The sequence below is a fragment of the Strix uralensis genome, chromosome 25 (assembly GCF_047716275.1).
Source record: "Strix uralensis isolate ZFMK-TIS-50842 chromosome 25, bStrUra1, whole genome shotgun sequence".
NCBI lineage: Eukaryota > Metazoa > Chordata > Aves > Strigiformes > Strigidae > Strix > Strix uralensis.
This window is the reverse complement of record NC_133996.1, coordinates 1,860,734-1,880,519: the sequence shown is the minus strand read 5'-3', so window position 1 is coordinate 1,880,519 and position 19,786 is coordinate 1,860,734. Positions and strand designations below refer to the sequence as shown.

Genomic DNA, 19,786 nt, shown 5'->3' with positions numbered 1-19,786 from the left:
CCTGCCTGCCTACCAGTAATTCTAGTGACCATGGATGGGACAGCTCCATTTGTAGGTCAGTGATCTCTGAAAGCAGAAGAATTACTTGCAGAAGATTAAGCAGTAATTGGATGAAACAATGTAAATATAATTTTGGACAGAATAATAGAAAAAGTTTCCAACCCAGACTTCTGTTAAGTGTCAGTTGAGTTTGTTTCTCAATGATGAAATGAAATGATGAGATTCCACTTTTTAATAATTTAAAACAAAGTGATGTAGCAATAGAGAGCATACAGGGGCAGCAGGGATTTTTTTTTTCTGTCCCTGTCCCCAAGACCCACCGATGTGTGCTTTGAGGTGTGAGTTGTAAATGGGATATTTATTCATTTCTAATAGGCTGGAGAACAAGAAGGCTTGTATCAGATGTGGTGACAGAAGAGAAAATGCATTTCTGTAACATAGTCACTGGAGTCAATGGTTACTCACCTTGTTCCATGGCAGGAATATTAAGCTTTTTTCACCTTGACTCATGTTAGGTAACCGGAGCCAGTCTGATAACAGCACTCCCCTGTGCTGCATCTTAATGACATGGCGTCCGGCAAAAACTAAACCTGGGTCAAAAATGGAGCAAGCAGAGCGCCGTGAACACCTCAGAATGGACAGGCACCACGCAGAGAGCTCGAGGAGGAGACAACTGTGTCCAGAAGATGGGCTGCTTTAGGAAGAAATCCTCAAAAATTTAATCTTCTGGAACAGCATGTGCATCAGGCCCAGAGGTGTTGAGCATCCTCTGTATATCCCACTCGGACCAGGAGGGGATTGAAAACCAGAGAAAATTCATCCACAAATGGAATAAACTTTGAGTTACGTGAAAGTGTCACTCCAGAAAGCAGATTTTTTTGCCAGAATATGACTATTGAGAGACTTCATTGACTGTTACATCACGGATCTACTGAATTCTGTGGTGTGTACATTCCACCAGTTAATAAATGGACTATTTAGAGACTGAAGTATTGGTAGTATTTACCCATGTAAGTAATAACTATCTCAAATCAAGATTACTGTAAGGAATGGACTTGACTTTGAAGAGGACTGGATTTCTACTGGGCTACTGAAAATTCTGCTTCTCAAATGAAAAAGTCAGGAAATGTAAAAAATGGTAATTAATAGCACCAACCTTTCAGTAAATGGTGTAGAAAAAAAGCTGTTTGAAGTATACGTGGAGGTGGATGTAATGTGATGATATCCAACCTGAACAATGAGGTATCATGTGTACCCTAAAAGTGTGCTTTTGTTAAAAATGGGTGGTTCTTTATACAGGCACATAGAAATGCACCAACAAAATGCATTTATTTTTATGCATCTCAGAAGCCAGATCCTTATAATGACAATTTCTTTGAATGTTTGTAACTAACTGTTTTAAGATAAACTCTATAGAGTAAGATAAACTCTACAGAGAGGGGGGGGATAGATCCCGGAGCTACGAACCATGCAACAAGAGTAGTGGGCAGAATATATTAAAGTAGGCCCTTGTTTCGTACATTGGATATTTCTGTTCTGCATCCTCAGTACAGTTTGAAATAATGCTTGAGCTGTAACTGATCTCAATCCAAAACAGTTAATTCAAGAACTTGATGATCTGTTTAGGGCTAACAAGTGTTACAGACCCTGACATGCTTCCAAAAATACAGGTACTGCAGGGAGTGCAGTTAGAACTGAGAATAAAACACTGGAGTAAGGCCATTAAACATGGTCCTTCCTCCTTGACATGACAAGCAACAGAAGGACAAGAAGGCAGCCTATAATTAAAACAGCAGTGGCATCCAGAATCATTCACTGTACTTAGAAAAATAGTTGCAGAAAGAGCTGTTTTGAGAACAAGAAGTATCTGTGTCAGGCGAGACTCACTTAGAGTCAGATGGAGTCATTAATGTCAGATTCTCTGGAAATTGTTTAATCTATTCTGATGGCGGTGAAGGAGGAAGAAATGGGATTGCGACAGGTCATCTATGGGGATTTCCAGGCTAGACTTTCTCTATGCATATTTTATGAATCAGCTGTATGAGTTTGTGGCAGTTGTTTTTTTTAATCTGGTATTTTATTCTATTTGTATTTGATCTTCAAAAGAGAAAGGTGGTGTTGGAGCCGTGCCCTGGGAACAGTGTGCGTGCTTACCCGTGTGGACTTTTGTATTGTGACCTAACCTGTCTGACTGGTGCTGGGAAATAAAGCCCAGCCTTGCATTAGCAGTCATGCAGCATTAATTTATTCTAATAACATACAGGGAAATCTTCGGAAATGTGCACGTAGAGGTGGAAGGCAGACGTGATATTTTGTGATGCTGCCATCGTGTCCCTGTCATTGCAAAACACTGCAGCAGCTGATTACTTTCTTGTTTCTTTCCTGTTTATGTCACTGTGGTGGTGGGATGCGGTGTTTAGATTGCATGTGCTTTGCAATAACCGTTTGACTTCTGCATGGCATCTTCTGAGGATAGGAACACATGGCCCAATCATTAAACAAGAATCACAGAATCACAGAATCGTCTAGGTTGGAAAAAACCTTGAAGATCATCTAGTCCAACCATTAACCTCACACTGACAGTTCCCAACTCCACCAGATCCCTCAGCGCTGGGTCAACCCAACTCTTAAACCCCTCCAGGGATGGGGACTCCCCCCCTGCCCTGGGTAGCCCATTCCAACGCCTGACTACCCGTTCTGTAAAGAAATACTTCCTAATATCCAGTCTAAACCTTCCCTGGCGCAACTTGAGGCCATTCCCTCTTGTCCTATCACTTATTACTTGATTAAAGAGGCTCATCCCCCCTCTCTGCACCCTCCTTTCAGGGAGTTGGAGAGGGCCATGAGGTCTCCCCTCAGCCTCCTCTTCTCCAGACTAAACCCCCCCAGTTCCCTCAGCTGCTCCCCATCAGACCTGTGCTCCAGACCCTGCACCAGCTCCGTTGCCCTTCTCTGGACACGCTCGAGTAATTCAATTCTCAAGGAGTGGGAGACTGTGGAAGTTTTTGCATTACCTCTCTGCTCTTGCAGTTGGATTTAATGGAAAGGAAACCCAGAAGGGACTAATTAGCCTGTGCACACAATCAATATAATTCCACATTTCTTCATGCTTAGGTGGCTAAAGCTGACCACCTGGCAGGGATGATGCACGCATGTTCCACTGAAATACTTTCACCTTGCAGTGAATGTACTTTCATTTTTTCAGTCTTGTTTCATCTCTAATTGCATTTTAGTAATCAAACCCAGGTTTTCAGCTTGTATAAAGCAGCGTAGCGCTATTTACATTGATTTTTTTTTTTTTTCTGAAATAGATGTGCTTTTATAGCGGTTTGCAATGACAATTAAATGATTAAAGCATAGAGAGAATGAAGTTGTATAACAGCAGATAAAGCCATAATGAGTATAACTGTAATTTTACTTCTAATGGACTAGAAGAGGTCTGATGCCGCAACCCAAATTGAATCGAGCTTTCACTCAAGCATAACATTCAGAGAAGTAATATAAAACCGCACTGTTTTTGTAGTTTTACTTCCATATACAATGTTTGCTGGTATTGTGCTTGCTCTGTCTTGGATTAATTTAACTGAAGGAAGTCCCATGGTCCCACACTGCTCAAGGGCCAGTTTCAGGATCAGGGATCAGATACAGCTGTTGGTGGAGCCCTCGCCCCAGTGCAGACCAACTCATGTGGTCATAGATCCTCTTGTCCCTGTAGCCCACAACACTTCTTCAATCAAAATAGGCTCTACTAGCAAAAGGTTTTGCTTTAGCTGATGGAGGAATGCCATTAAAAGTCATTCTCTGGCCTGTGTTTTTATGCTAGTAAAAACTTCTTGTGTGGATTTGGGTTGTTTATGAATATTTTCTGTATTTCTTTCACTCTGTCTGTTTGTCTACCTCTGGAGAGCGCTCTGTGTGTGTTACAGAGGTGTCAACTTTTTTGTCAGCTCTTCCAGTGAATTTACAGCAAGAAGCTGTGTCCAGTGAAAGGTGCTTTAAAGGCTGAACATGCAGGAGGTGTTATACTGCTTAAATCCATACCATGGTTTTGTGCAGGGTAAACCTACCTGAAGGTATCGCCCATCTTTGTTCATATTTAGCTTAAATTTTCCACTTCTTGGTTTCACTGTGTAGGTCTTAGGATAATTGTCAACAATAAATGTCTCTCCTTCCTGACCATCACATACATCTTTCCAGTTCATTAGCCTGTCCCTGTCTGTGGTTCAGTATGATGTTTGTTTCATTCATTTTTTGTATGCTTTCCTCCCAAATTCATCTTTGCATCCATCTGCAGAGTTGTTGTTTCCCTCCCATTTTTTCTGGTTTGCTGGCACTGTTCGAATTTTGAAATGCAAAAACCTAGACACAGTCTAGGTTTGATCACATCAAGAGAGATTTCCTTTGACTTGATGTCTTTACACTGACCTCCCCACGTCCTGGTGGTCTGGCTGCCCTGTCACAGGGCAGTGCTATAGGAAACAACTCCTGTGGCTTTTTTCAATGATATATGGACTCTGGCAGTGTTCATTTTTTGTAGGCAGGCTGGAGAATCACTGATCTGCTTTTGGACAGAGCCTTGACCACCCATGGTGCTAGCATCACTTCTGAAGCAGCTGGCATGTCCCACGCAGCCCCAGTGCCACTGAGGTCGTGCTGACAGAGCTGTGATCACAAGGAGCACACTGTGGGGATACACCCACTTTATTGTTTCCCATTCAAAGAAATGTGGAAAATTGCCTTAGGTAAAATCTGAGCTGTGAGGACCCACCAGGGATATTATAAAAAGCAGAAAGGGTAACTTAGGCCTGAACTGTCCTGTGTGATCTTTTTTTTTTTTCATTAAACAAAGCCATAAAATTCCTCCTCCTCCTATCTATGCTTAGTTTCCCGCAGAGAGGAAATGAGCGGGCTGTAGTTATTCCTGAAGTTGCCTTTAGGGTTTCTTGGTGAATTGACGTGCATTTTGCAGTCATGATCAGCATTGCTGGTAAGCCAAGGGGATGTTTTGCTGTGGGACAGCAGCACTGCCAAGGAGTCCTGGTTTCCATGCAAGCAGCCACACTCTCCTGTGCTTTACGTGTGCTAGTGACTGTAGGAATGGTGTGCCTGCCCTCCAGTCAATGGCTCATGTCATGGCACACAGCACAGAGGGTTTTTACATGCAAGAAACCTGACGGTTCTTTGATAACCACATCTTCTTACTTAAACAGACTGGATGATCATAAGCAATATCTTCCTCTTTCAGTTGGTGCACTGTGGTGAGGCTGAAGATGTTCCTGTGCAAAATTCTTTAAAGGGTTCCTTTGAAAAAGTATGATCTGCTTTTGATACGACTGGATATAGAAATAAAAATATTTGGTGCTCATGTAACTTTATCTGTTCAGTTCTCTAAGCAAGATTAGTTGATTCTGGTAGATCTGAAGAACAGCAACAGGATGTCCTTGACTCCTGACATAGGCAAATGGGGTTTCCATCTGCTAATAATGCATTCTTCTTCAATGCTTTCCAACTTATCTCATAAAGATATTTCCTGATAAGTGGCAAATGGTTGGTGTGCAGCTCCGTACATGGATGGGACATAAATATGAAGTGTCAGCAAGTCCAGAACTGGTAACACAGAGAAGAAGATCACAAAAGTGTTTGTGAAGTGGTTCCCACTTGATGTAGTAAAATTAAATCTACAAAAAAGAGTTACCAATCTATGTATGTTTACCAATATACATTGCTTGGTCATGAGAAGTTTTACAGAGCCTAGGGCCTGGAAAGCAGCTCTGGGCCTGGAAAAAAAGTCCTATTCTGGGCTTGGCATAGCATCTTCACAAAGGGCTTGGTTTTAAAGATGGTACTCACTGTCATCTCTACATAAAAAGAAATACAGGCAAGTTTTAATGCACTGCCCCACAGCTACCTGTGACAGAATGTGATCCTACTCACTTCGTGCAGAGATGTAATGTCCCATTTCAATGGGAAATCGTGGCAAGACCTGCTCTTTGGTGCCAGTGCTGGTGGGCTGTCACACTGACAAGGCATCATCCAGAGCAGTTGCAAAAATTGAGGAATGTCTCCTTGCTCCTGCCCTCCTGACAAGTCCTTCACTTTTCAGCAGGTGCCCCAAGCCCCACTGACGTCCTCTCTCAGTGTGACAAGGCTGGGGGGGATGGACAGGAGAAGCCCACAACCATGTTCATTTACACCATGCCTCTTTTCACATAGGTGGGCTCATAATCTCACCAGGCTGACTTTTAGAGTCCAGGGGATGCTTCTGCAGTCGTTAGTCCCAACTGCAAGTGGTCCATGAAGGGAAAGCAGTAAATCTTGACTTTGGTTGATCTAGTGGGTACTTCCTCTGCAAAGACCTGAATCACACCTGGGACCTGGCCCATAAATATGAGCAACACTTTTAATTATATTTGTTTGGTTAATATGGATGACAGCATGGGTAAATCTGTAAGTTTTCCTCCTTTAGTGTTCGTATCTCGTAACAATGTGAATTTAGCCCATGTCTGCTGGGTTGGAAAGGAAGTTTATCCCAAAATATAGGAAATTCATAGCTGAGTACCAGCTGTGTTTCCTTTTATAGACTTGCGGTAGCTGGAGATGGCGATGACTCTTAGCCAGTCCAGCTACCCTGTTCTGCGTCTGGAGGTGTCTCATTTTGCTCCAGTCTCCTCCTCCCTCATCTATTGCTTTATCTGCCAGTCCATACTGTGTCTTGCCAATCCTTGCTTTTCATAAACCATATTACCCACATCTTACTTTATTTTAAAAACACAAATTATAGAAATCATTGGGTATCACCTTTTCTCAAAGGAGCATGTGGTTATTTAGACTTTACTTCTTTCTTCCATATATATGAATATATCATCATATGTGATCACAAAATGATAAAGAGTTTTCGATTCTTGGAGAAATAAGGAGGGGGGTCAGCAGAACTGCTACCTTGGGCTTCCAGAGGGCAGACTTTGGCCTGTTTAGGAGCCTGGTTGACAGAGTGCCTTGGGAAGCAGTCCTGAAGGGCAGAGGAGTCCAGGAAGGCTGGACACTCTTCAAGAAGAAAATCTTCAAGGTGCAGGAGCAGGCTGTCCCCATGTGCTGAAAGACGGGTGGGGAAGAAGACTGGCCTGGCTGAACAGAGAGCTTTGGCTGGAACTCAGGAAAAAAGGGAGAGTTTATGACCTTTGGATGAAAGGGCAGGCAACTCAGGAGGACTACAAGGATGTCATGAGGTTATGCAATGAGAAAATTAGAAGGACCAAAGCCCAACTAGAACTTAATCAGGCTACTGCCATAAAAGACAGTAGAAGATGTTTCTATAAATACATTAGCAACAAAAGGTGGGCAAAGGAGAATCTCCATCCTTTTTTGAATGCAGGGTAAACATAGTGACAAAGGATGAGCAAAAGGCTGAGGTACTTAATGCCTTCTTTGTCTCAGTCTTTAATAGTAAGATCAGTTGTTCTCTGGGTACCCAACCCCCTGAGCTGGAAGACAGGGACAGGGAGCAGAATGAAGCCCCCTTAATTCAAGGGGGTTAGTGACCTGCTACACCACTTAGACACACATCAGTCTATGGGGCCAGATGAGATCCACCCAAGGGTACTGAGGGAGCTGGCAGAGGTGTTCACCAAGCCACTATCAATCATTTATCATCAGTTCTGTCTAACTGGGGAGGTCCCAGGTGACTGGAGGTCATCAAATGTGACGCCCATCTACAAGAAGGGCTGGAAGGAAGATCCGGGGAACTACAGGCCTGTAAGTCTGACCTCAGCGCTGGGGAAGGTTATGGAGCGGATCATCTTGAGTGCCATCACATAGCACGTACAGGATAAGCAGGAGATCAGGCCCAGTCAGCATGGGTTTATGAAAGGCAGGTCCTGCTTGACAAACCTGATCTCCTTCTGTGACAAGGTGACCCACTTAGTGGATGAGGGAAAGGCTGTGGATGTTGTTTACCTGGACTTTAGTAAAGCCTTTGACGCTGTTTCTGACATCATTCTCCTGGAGAAACTGGCTGCTCATGGCTTAGATGATCGCACCCTTTGCTGGGTGAAAAACTGGCTGATGGCCGGGCCCAAAGAGTTGTGGTGAACGGAGTTAAATCCAGTTGGTGGCCGGTCACACGTGGTGTTCCCAGGGCTCAGTACTGGGGCCAGTTCTGTTCAATATCTTTATCAGTGATCTGGACGAGGACATCGAGTGCACCATCGAGTGCACCCTCGGTAAGTTTGCAGATGACACCAAACTGGGTGGGAGCGTTGATCTGCTCGAGGGCAGACAGGCTCTACAGAGGGATCTGGACAGGCTGGAGTGATGGGCCAAGGCCAATTGTATGAGGTTCACCAAGGCTCAGGGCCGGGTCCTGCACTTGAGTCACAACAACCCCCAGCGGTGCTACAGGCTTGGGGCAGAGTGGCTGGAAAACTGCCCAGAGGAAAAGGACCTGGGGGTGTTGGTCGACAGCCAGCTGAATATGAGCCAGCAGTGTGCCCAGGTGGCCAAGAAAGCCAACAGCACCCTGGCTTTTGTCAGAAATAGTGTGGCCAGCAGGACTAGGGAAGGAATCGTTCCCTTGTACTTGGCACTGGTGAGGCCACACGTCGAATTTTCTGTTCAATTTTGGGACCCTCACTATGAGAAAGACATTGAGGTGCTGGAGCATGTCCAGAGAAAAGCAATGAAGCTGGTGAAGGGTCTGGAGCACAAGTCTTATGAGGGGGGCTGAGGGAACTGGGGGTGTTTAGTCTAGAGAAAAAGAGGCTGAGGGGAGACCTTACTGTTCTCTACAACTGCCTGAAAGAAGGTTGTAGCAAGATGGGGGTCAGTCCCTTCTCCCAAACGATAGGACAAGAGGAAATGGCCTCAAGTTGTGCCAGGGGAGGTTTAGATGGGTATTAGGAAAACTTCTTCTCCAAAAGGATTTTAAGAAACAGCCTGCCCAGGGAAGTGGTTGAGGCACCATCCCTGGGGGTATTTAAAAGATGTGTAGATGTGACACTTAAGGACATGGTTTAGTGGTGGACTTGGCAGTGCTAAGTCAATGGTCGGACTCAATGTTCTTGAAGGTCTTTTCCAACCTAAATAGTTCTATGATTCTATGAACAAGCCACAGAAACTCAGGGATGAGATGAGCTGTTTTTTCATGTGTTTCTTGTTGCTCCTGTGAGGAAGAGGATAATCAAATGTGCAGGTTTTCAAATCAGGCACCAAGTGTCTGGTTGGAAAGTGTGTCACGGTGTCTCTCTGCTTTGCCCTTCCCTCCTGCAGCTACAAGCAGCCATGGACCTGAAATGTGTGAGGAAGCTGATCACAGCAGCACCCCTGAGAAAGAGCTGTGTTTGTAATATTTTAATCTGCTCTCCATTATCAGTGAGAAGAGGGAGGGCTCTTGATAGGGCACACCCATCCAGCTCCTCTGCATCTGCAAAGAGCCCCATGCACTGGAGTCACTGCAGCGTGCAGGGTTGTTGACTGCCCAGCTGCTTGTCCTATGCCAGCAGCATGTGCTGCTGAGTAAGAGAAGGTTTAATACCCCTCAGCCTCTGTGAGATTCCCCATGAGTCTGAGCCAGCTACTTATCTTTGGATTGATCGTGATTTGTTGTCTGAATTAGAGTCCACTCAAAATGAGGGTCGCATTGCTTCAGGCTCTGTGTTGTACCTGTGGCAGAAGATAGTCCCTGCCCCAATGATTTACCAAGCAGAAGGAGCCCAAGGTTTGCTGCCTGTGAGGTGGTCATCTTGGATAGTGTAAATCTTCCAGGGTTAAATCTTATCTGAGTTGTTGATACCTAATTCAAGGGCAAGATGATGTTCACAGTAACACCTTCGTACCAAGCTTCTTTGCATATGTCCAGTCTAGGGGTGGTGGGGGCTCATTCAGCTCAGGCTCTTGTCTTCTGCAGTTTCACTGTAGATTGACAAGAGCTGTTTGCAAAAGATCCATTACTTCAGGCAGGGAAGAGGGGATTTCTGTGCCAGGTCCTCCCATATCCATACCCAGCTCTTTCTCTGTCCTTCTGTATCATTCTTCAGAAGTTCGTTGTTTGTCTTGGTGCAAGATCCCTGTCTGGTAAATTGGGATATTAGAAGGCTTTATGATGCTAGAAGAAACCTGGAAATGACATTGCCTGGTCTGCATTTTGAAAGAAATCCTTCTGTTTGTTCTTCTGTAGGTTGGCTTGAGTTAAGGGAGATTTCACAGTAACTGCCTGGCCTTAAGGACACACCTCTGTGGTGATCCTCTGTGGTGATCCTGCGGTCTTGTAGGGTGTCCCACCATGTTTCCCCAGGGTATGCAGTGGGTAAGGCCAAGGACTTCTGCTGCACATGCAGTTTGAGAGTGGGTACTGGAGGTGTCAGTGTGGAAGAAGTGGTCTAATCATCTAGTAGGGAGCTGTGAGAAAGGCAATAAACTTACTAGTAGTTAGTGACATTATAATAGTTACACATTTATTGGCTATCTGGCAAATTTTGCAGGTGGCGTAAAACATAAATTAGATTAGTTAATACCAGAGCAGACTGTCTGGACTTCAGAAGGATAGCCAAGCCAGGTGAGTGGGCAGCCTGATGACAGGTAAAATGTGCCATCAATAAAACCAGACTTACGCCGAAGGCAACAACTGGAGCTACTTGGTTCACTTGACTGTGAGCTAAATGCAGCGGCACAGGAAAGGGATCAGATATCCAGTTCCTGTTACTGTGTACCAGAAATCCAAAAATCAAACAAGTGAGTTTAGCAAATGTCAAAACCAGTCAAGAAAATACTCGTTCGATTGCTGCAAAACTAACCAAGGGTGTTCTTCACCATAACACATGATGAAGCTTCAAATTCTGGAAATTCACAAAATCAGACTGCCTACATGTGACTTGCAAATAATATAAGTGCAGCTGCTGGGCTGAGGTTGTGACCAGCAAGGTCACATCAGCAAAGACTTTGCAGGGCAAGGTGAAATTCTGGTGGCTGTAGAAACCAGGAGAGAAGGGGTGATTCAGCTGAACTGTGTCTCATAGTGAAGCAATGAGTCCCCCAGAAACCTGCTCTCCCTTCCTGCCTGTGAACCACCAAACTTCCTTCCCCCTCTGCTCTCCAAGATTTTATCATGTGGTTTTCAGCCACATGAAGATTTTGGATGTGGCTCACAGTGCTGAGGAAAAAAAAAAGGTGTCTGAGGCTAAGAAGGATAGTCAGATAGTTGTAATGGCAAATATTAAGACCTAAACCTCCTAAAGACTGCAAAGGAATAAATGCTTCATGGTTTTACGTTTAAGGGAAAGAGCTGTGACAAAGCTTTCCCCAGGTTCATGTTTTCCCATTGTTTGGTTTCCTGTGACTCCTGACACTGATGGTCTGTTTTGGGGCCATGAAGTCTCTGAATCTGGTACTGCCTACGGTGGCACCGATGCTGCCATAGTGCCAGTTCCTCTTGCTCTGGAAAGTGTTTGTAGTGGTTGCACAAAGTTCAACAGATGTGCATTTGCTAGCAGAACACAGCAACTAACCTTGTGAAAGCTGCATCAAATAACTGAATTTTTATCTTTTGTGTGTCTGTTTGAAAGAATTTCCTAAATTAGTCTGCAAGCTCATAATGGCCAGTTAGCCTCCTGAATTTCAAATCATCTCGGTATTAGATGGGAGCTGTGACACTGTAAGAGGTGTAAGTTGCTAGCTACAGGATCATGAATTCCACAGTGCGCGGGAAGAGAAACCCAGATTTGCTGACACAAACTCCAACTGTGGATATTAGAGGGATCTGGTTACAGCAAACATTACAGAGCAGGAAGATCCTTTGTCCAGGGTAAATCTTCACGTGCAGTGAGCTGTCATTGATTTGTCTTTCTGATGCAAATCATATGAGCGTATTAGATCCACAGAGAAACCAGCATCATATTGAAGTAATTATCTCCATAAACATATTATAGCCTTCGATGTAGACAGATGGCATTTGCAGCAGCCTTCTCTGTGTTATGGCAGTGTCACCTCCTTTGCTTTCTTCTTCTTGTTTGGTTCAGTAGTTCTTTAGGTTACCTTTCTTTTTCTGTTTCTCTCCTCTCCCTGTGTGTTTTACACATGGTCTCAGAGAGCTGTAGAAAAATATCTGTGTTAAAGGATGGCTTAGTCTCACAGGGTGTCAGATAAACTGCAATGTCTAATTTCAGATTAAATCACGTGTGCCTTTTTATCCAGGAAAAGCCAGCCTCGATAGCTTTAATGAGGCTGATGAAGGGACTGTTGGACACAAAGAACATGCTTAGAGATTTCCATGTGAGAGTGTAATTAAGGGTAGTGCAAGTACAAGGCTGATAAAGGGGTAATTTCATTTTTTAAATGGCAAGGTGATTACCAGCATAATGATGGAAGGAAAGGAGGGTGAGAAGGAAGCCTCAAATACAAATTTGAACTGAAGAAAATTCGGGATTCCTGGGTTCCTTTTGCTGCTTTAGCGTTAAGTCACCGACTGAATGAAGAAGGGACGTTGGCCATCCCTAACAATTAATTATGGGTACCCTGACATCTGTATGGTTAAATGGAGATAGCTGGACATACTAGGGTGGAAGCTGACAAGTCGGTGTGTGCTCTTCAGACACCAGCTCAGTCCCCTCTGGCCAAATAATGTGAACCTTGTGATGAAGGGGTTTTGGTGGTGGTGTTTGTTGGGGTTTTTTTGGTGGGGGAGAGGAGCGGGGGAAGGCAACGGTGTAGATGGCATTGCTGTGGCTTCAGTTAGAGGAGATAGAATAGAGTATCTGGGCTACTAGATGACCCTGGTTATGGTCTGGAGAACTTCTGCTGATGCTAAAGGACAGAAATACAGGCTGTTCCCCCACATGTAGCTGTTGGACACCAAGACCTAGTTAGGCTGGTGCTGCTACTGGTATTTCAGGCTGGATTGGGGCTATCTAGACACCCATTTTTCTTCTCTTCTCTAGTCTGTGTCTGAACCTGCATAGGAGATCTGTGACCTCATCACCTTAATGCATGAGCAACTCATCATCTTTTAAGCATCTGCTCACATGTCTCCTGTGAAGCAAAGAAGTGGCTCGGCCTGCCTTTTACAGCTAAGACCTTGAGTCAGAGACACCAGGACTTGGCAGGAGAGGAAGGGTTTAGTCCACAACTCACATTTGCCAGGTTGATTATTCTGAATTTCTGAATCTTCCAGGAAGATTATTCTGAATTTCATGTGTAGTAGAACACCCATGTGGAACTGAAATTACCTGTACACTTCCTAAGTGAATGAAACAAAATGGAGTCAAGGCCATGTACATTCTGCCTGGGTGGGAGATCAAGGGGTTCATGCAGTGTGACTTACCTGCTTTTAAATCCACACTTGTGGGTAACTGAGATGTATTTTCTTGAATGCATCCTGTGCAGACCATGCCATTATCATCCTATCGGGGCTGGATTCATGACCTTTGTGTATTTTTCACTCAGTATTAAATGATCTTTTTTGGTTTGCATTATAAATACATAGGACCAATTTTGTGTTACCTTATTCTTCTTGTGCTGCAAGTAAAGGAAATTACAGACTCCATTTGCTAAACATCGGGAGGCTAAATGATTTGTCTCAGTCTCACAAATATTTTTCAAACCCCCATCCTGTAGCCTTCCCTATGCACTACTGCGTGGACAGAAAATAGATGAATATACAATGTGAAGGAAGGATGACCAATCTCATTCTCTTGGGTAAACCTAAGTCATGATTTTGTGCCAAAGATAAAAGAGCCTGGAGTCTGCGGTGTTTACATTTAGTGTTAGCACAATATATTTTAAAAAATTATGTTTTCTTCTCTTTGTGTCCATTCTGGGTGTCTCATTCTATCAGGAGTCTGTGCAGGGACCACAGCTTGCAGTGTGGCATCACAGTGTTCTCAGATGGCTTTTACTGTTGTCCCAGTGGGTGGGAAAGGTTGTATCACAGGAGATTTAGCTGGGATGTATTTTCTCAATACTTTGCATAGTACGGTGACAGACTGTGCATATTTTAAAACAGAGCATTGGCTGAGAGATGATTCAGGCAACCAGGCTGGACTGTGACATATCTTATGCAGACTATTATGAGTGCCTCAGTTTGTGTTTGAGGATGGGGAAAATCAGGACATTTGGGTGACCCTGTGACTTATCTCGGACTTTGGGCTATTTGTCTGTATAGAGAAGCAGATGTAGGACATAAGAACATATTCCAGAAGAGGAAGTAGGCATCTGGGCAAAAGCTTTTGTCGATATTTTAAATTTAGCCTAATTACCCAGAGCTAGCAAATGGTAAATGAGACCGGTGGTGTCAATAACATGCTGAATTAATTCAGGAAAGTTGTGACTACTTTTGAGGTGGGAATCTTCTTTTTTTTTTTTTTTTTTTTTTATCATGACACCTGTTGCTCATAGGTACAAATCAAACGAAGAGTATGTGTATGTGCGAGGCCGTGGAAGAGGGAAGTATGTATGTGAGGAGTGTGGAATTCGCTGCAAGAAACCCAGCATGCTGAAGAAACACATTCGCACGCACACAGACGTCAGGCCATATGTCTGCAAGTACTGTAACTTTGCTTTTAAAACCAAAGGTAAGAGACAGTCAGCTCCTAGCTCCTCTGCTTAGTATATTGACTTACAAGTCTTCTTGGGGGCACTGGCAAAGGGGAAGGGAAAGCCTTCCCAGGGTCTGGAAAACCCCAGGAGTCGGAGGGAGGGGGATGAGGGAGTCTTAAATTGACTGAAATTTTCAGAAGAGGACCAGTCCTGCATTAAGCTGATGCGTGTTGTGGTGGAAAGCACTGGCTGTACATGCCAGCCTGCAGCAGAGCATCTGCACCATCCTATTTGTGATTCTTAAAGGGAATAATCCTGAAATACAGCTTCGCTGTCAAGGATTTATAAACAAAACCACCCCAGAATGAGAGCAAAAGCTCCTGGGTCAGGCAAACATCCATGAACAAGCACCTGGAGACAGTCTTTGGGTGGCTTTTTATGCTAGATCTGTTCGCGCTGCACATTTCATCCTTCGCAGTTGCATGTAGCTTCAACATTTTCTATATCATATCAATAGACTTTTTCTCTAAAGACCTTCATTCCAGGACATTCTAGTCATTAATGATCCACAACCTCACTACCACCAGATACTCTTTGCAAGCAACCTTCATCATTGCCTCAGTGAATGTGTGAGTGAACTCTTATCAGGAACATGCAAAACCACGTGCAAAAAAATGTCTCTTCCAAGAGACTGTGGGTAAAGTTTTCAAAAGTGCCAGAGGTGCCCAGGTCCCTTTAACTTCTCATAAGTGTCTGGCACTGTGGGTTTGACAGATCTCCCCTCCATCTTTGGTTGCAGCAAGTCTTGCAATAAGGATGTCGAGTTCAGTTTCTTGATTATAGTTTGACAAAAATGCAAAATGTCCATTGTCTGTACCTCCATCATTGCAAATCTCAGAAGATGACACAGCTGGGAGAGTTAATTACTCAAGAAGAGCGTCAACCCCAAAACAACAGTGGGAAGCGGCACAGCATGGGTGGGGGGTGAGGCACTGGGTGCTGCGTGGACTGTGGCACGTGTGCTTAGCCAGAAGTGCCGATGGAGGGCTTGTCTGTGCTGGATAAGTGACCCAGACGCTGGGTGATTCAGGGTGGGCAGTGCCTGGAGCTGATGGCTTTGTTGGTAAAGCTGGCGGGCGATTTCTGGGTAACAACGTGTTGGTGATCACTAGGCATATGGGAGCATGGGGAAGTGATACTGAATTTGAGGCCAAATTCTCGTCAGAGACATACAGCAGATCCAAGCAACAGTTCTTTCTCTCCCTCCCAGCCTGGAGCTATTTCTGATTCATTTTCTTTCTCTTTCCCTCTTGCTTTTGTTACTTAGCTCTGAGGTTTTTCTTTGAGAAGTGAATCAATTCAGCCTCTTCCGTCACTTCATCTTGCTTTCCACCATGCTTCTGTTAGGCTTTTATTCAGGATGCTGCGATCAAACCATCCTTTCCACCATCTCTCTAGCCGCTTTGCTCTTCATCTCTGCTCCCTTGAAGCACACAAACTGTCAGCACTGACTCTGCTGATTGCTCATTGCAAATAGACACTTGCCTTCAAGGGACTTCCCTTCTTTAGCTTTGCAGCAAACTTGCATGAGGAAGTAACATGGAAATGCTTCCTTCAAAAAAGCAACCCAGTGTTGGTGTTTGAATGCAAAACTATGCATTTGCCTATGAATGCATGAGGGGGCAGAACTTCCCTGATCAGCGATTTCAGGACAAAGAGTTGCATGATGATAATGTGGAATTGCATGAAAATGACTTTTTGCTGGAAGGGGGTGACGGTCAGAGCCCTGGCTGTGTCCTGTGGGCATGCTTATACTTCATGGAACTTTGCAGCACTTGGGTAAAAGCTGTTTGCTTTGCTGATGGTGGAGACACAAGGACCTTTGGAAGAAATACTGGAGAGTGAGAAAAAGATCAGCCTTGTGTGCTGATAAAATCATCGGTTAAAGTCCAGTTACAGAATCATTGCTGTTGGTGATGGAGTGTGAACTGGAGATCCAGGAGATTTGCAGAACTGGATGTTTCACAGATTATTTTGCGGAGTCTAAAATAAGTTTGTTTGTGCCCTGATTCATTAGGATCCTCCTTCCTGGTGTGCAGTTTTGCAACCACAGTTAATTGCAGAATGGAGAAGCTGGAGCTCTCACTACCGGACTGCACTTGCAAAAATACAAGCTGAGTTGAAGCTCTTTTAGAAAACAGTTTTCCAAAGTTAATTTTAGCCTTCAGCGTAAACTCAAGGGGGATATCTATGGAGCTGTCTTCATTTTGGCTGTGGTAGATCTCTCCAGCATGATCTAATGCTCTAAACTCTCAAGTAGGCTGGAAGCAGTTAAACGTTTTTTTATTATTATTTTTAATGAGGATCTTTATCTGGTTAAAATGTGTACCTCTCCCCCCGCCGGCCCCGGAAAATCCGTATCTTCGTTCCAAGAATCAGGAAAACTTTTGCAAAAGAAAGAACTTTAAATATTTTCCCTTTTTCACTAATTATGCTGCTTGTCTGCTTTTTGTGCATTTCTGTCACTGTAAGTGAAGCTGTTCCTTTGGGTTACAGAACTGCAGGAATTTTTTTTTATTATTATTTTAAAGCAGATCCATGAGATTTTTGTGTGCTCACTTAGCTGATGGAAACAGCAGTCTTGGAAATTTGGTTTGTAAAGATTTATTTGATTTTACGTTTCTGGACCAGATATAAACGTGCCTCTTTAATGAGGTGTCTCTACCTCCACTGTAGTAGCACTCTCCTAAGAGGTTTGTTACTGTGGCCTCCAAGAGGTTGTTTAAAAGAAGTTAAGCGGCTTCTTCATTGTTTTCTTACCAGGAAGGAAATGAAGAAAATGTTGCAGTCTAACAATTTTCCCTTTCAGGAAGGTCAGGGAGAGCTTTTTCCTTGACCACCTTCCCAGAGGGGACACAGGAACCACCAGCCTTCCCTTGTCACTCATCTTCAGATGCTCGAGGGAAGTGCAGCCCCTTTCTTCACTCCTTGTCTTGAGTGACTTGGGGATGTGGGTCAGTTAGCACATTAATTCCCCTCCTGTGCAGACATTATCCTTTTCCACAACTATCTTCTGTTCTCATTCAGACTCATGTCTTGATTACTTAAAATTTCTTAAAATTTCTGGACAAAGTGTATGGAGCAGCTCACTGTCAATGCTGCTGCCTTGGCTTGGAGGTCAGAAGGGACAAGGAGCTTCATTTTAATTTAAAAGGTGCTTGTGTAAAGGACATCGGTGCCTGTTGGCTGAAGATATCCATTTGATAGTCTAGTCCACTCACAGTTTCCAGACACCAGACTTCTTCATGTCCTCAGCCATAGTCTTCCTTTAATAAATTAGTTTGCAGTTCCTTAAATCAGCACATGACAGGCACTGAGGTTATTGAACATGTTAATATATTAAATGCATTACCCCCTCAGCCCTTAAAGGCAAGGTTATGGCTGCACCGTTTATTATTATTACTGCTCTAGCAGACTCAGCGCTCTGCTAAGCCTCCTCTGGAAAGTACAGAGCAGGTCCAACTGGCGGAAAGCTCCAAAAGAATTAACTGCTGTTAGAGCAGGGCAGATTGATATGTAGATTTGCAAAATGTCCCTGTGTGTGCTGGGGCCTTCCTTAGCATCTGGGAAGAGGGAAAAGGTCCGAGCATCCCTGTGGAGCCACTGCTGGGAGAAGGCTTTGGTCCCTGTGCTCTTGGAATGTCACAAACCTCCGATGGGATGAGGACAGTTATCCTCAGGAATTCGCTGCCTGCTCCCTTACACAATGTGGTGTGAGACGTGTTGCTGGGATCAGAAAATGACCCAGTGGTCCAGACAGGAGACAAAACGCTATGAGCAAAAGGGCTTTTTAACTTACCAGGGAAAGGTTAAAAAAAAAAAAAAAAAAAAAAAAAGAAAAAAAAAAAAAAGAGGGCTGGAAGTAAAAGACTGGCAGATTCAAGTGAAATATTAGCTGTTATTTTTTTTTTTTTAAACAGTGCAGCTATTAAGTCTCAGCACAAGCCTCAATGGGAAATATTCTAATTCTCTGCATTTTGAAATCTGCAAATCCAGCCTGCGTCCCTTTCTGGAAGATTAGTTTTTGGCTACTGCAAGCTGATAGGTTTGATCCAGAAGATGGCTAATATTTTATAGACTGTATCAATACAGGCAGGCTAGATGTTCAAATTCTCTCTTTTAATCTTTAAGTCAATTAGTATAAAAGATAATAACAAAATTTTAAAAAACTGAAATCTTTTCCCCAATAAATTATATAAATTAAAGCTTTCCTTCTCATAGAGTCTCACTTGGAGACATCATCTCCATGCTGAGACCTAAATCGAGGCCTGTGCATCATTAAACCTATTTCAAGGGTTTATCTGTGATGAAGAGTATTGACCTGTGGCTGGTTCTCTCTGTGTGAGTGCATTTCACAGGAAAATGGGAGTCTGCTAGTTATAGAGTAGCTGTTGCTCTCCTTGCATATTATTTTAAGAGAGGAATATGAAGGTACTTGAGTCCTGGAAAGCTGTGAATGTTTGTATCACAGTGTCGCCTTGGATGCTGAGATCATGCAGTGGGTCATTTGCTGGGTTTTTTGTTGTTAATTGTTCACATTTAAGAAGAGAAATAGAAAGCATGGTGTATGCCCAATACAGACAGGATAGTTTTTCCAGGAATCTTAACGTTTCTGTTCTCTATGTTTTGCTTTAACTCCGCCACCTTTAAAATATGATAATTGATATTCTGAAAAATTAATTTTCCTCTTTAAATTGAACTGGGAAATCACTTCTAGTCCCTATTAAGCTACTTTAAGTGCTTTTGGAACACTAGAGTTTTAGCTTTCTCAAAACAACACAAGTATTTAAGCTGCTTTAAGTCCAGAATAAGACCTCACAACATCAGAAGGGCTTAAGCAGCCGGTAATACATAGTTACAAGCAGGCGTAATGAGAGAGCTGTGCTGATACTGTGTGTACTCCTCCAATGCAACAACGGTTGGGGTGGGGTCCTAATTTCCACTGATCCCTGAATTTATTTAAATATAGCCAGTTTATTTCAAATTTGGGAGCTTTTTGGTAAACAGTCCTTAGTGAGGACCACTTACCTGCTTAGGATTCAATATAATTGTTCTGCTATTTAAATCCAGCTTCCCTGACTGCTAGTTTCTCTCTTGCTCCTTCAAATATGTTTTTTCCACTGTTTCCAAGGAAGCAATGCTATGTGGTTTTTTTTTTTTGGTTTGTTTTTTTTTTTTTTTTTTTTTTAAGTTGGGAGCCAGA

General features: G+C 43.5%; 1 protein-coding gene across 4 annotated transcripts in view; it reads left to right on the top strand.

Annotated features, from left to right (window-relative positions):
- Positions 1-19,786, top strand: part of HIVEP3 (HIVEP zinc finger 3) — a 278,600-nt gene that overhangs the window by 237,583 nt on the left and 21,231 nt on the right. For all 4 annotated transcript variants that reach the window (XM_074894254.1, XM_074894251.1, XM_074894252.1 and 1 more), the window contains one exon: positions 14,383-14,558. In XM_074894254.1, the coding sequence (XP_074750355.1) occupies positions 14,383-14,558 (176 nt within the window). The remainder of the gene's footprint in view (positions 1-14,382; positions 14,559-19,786) is intronic.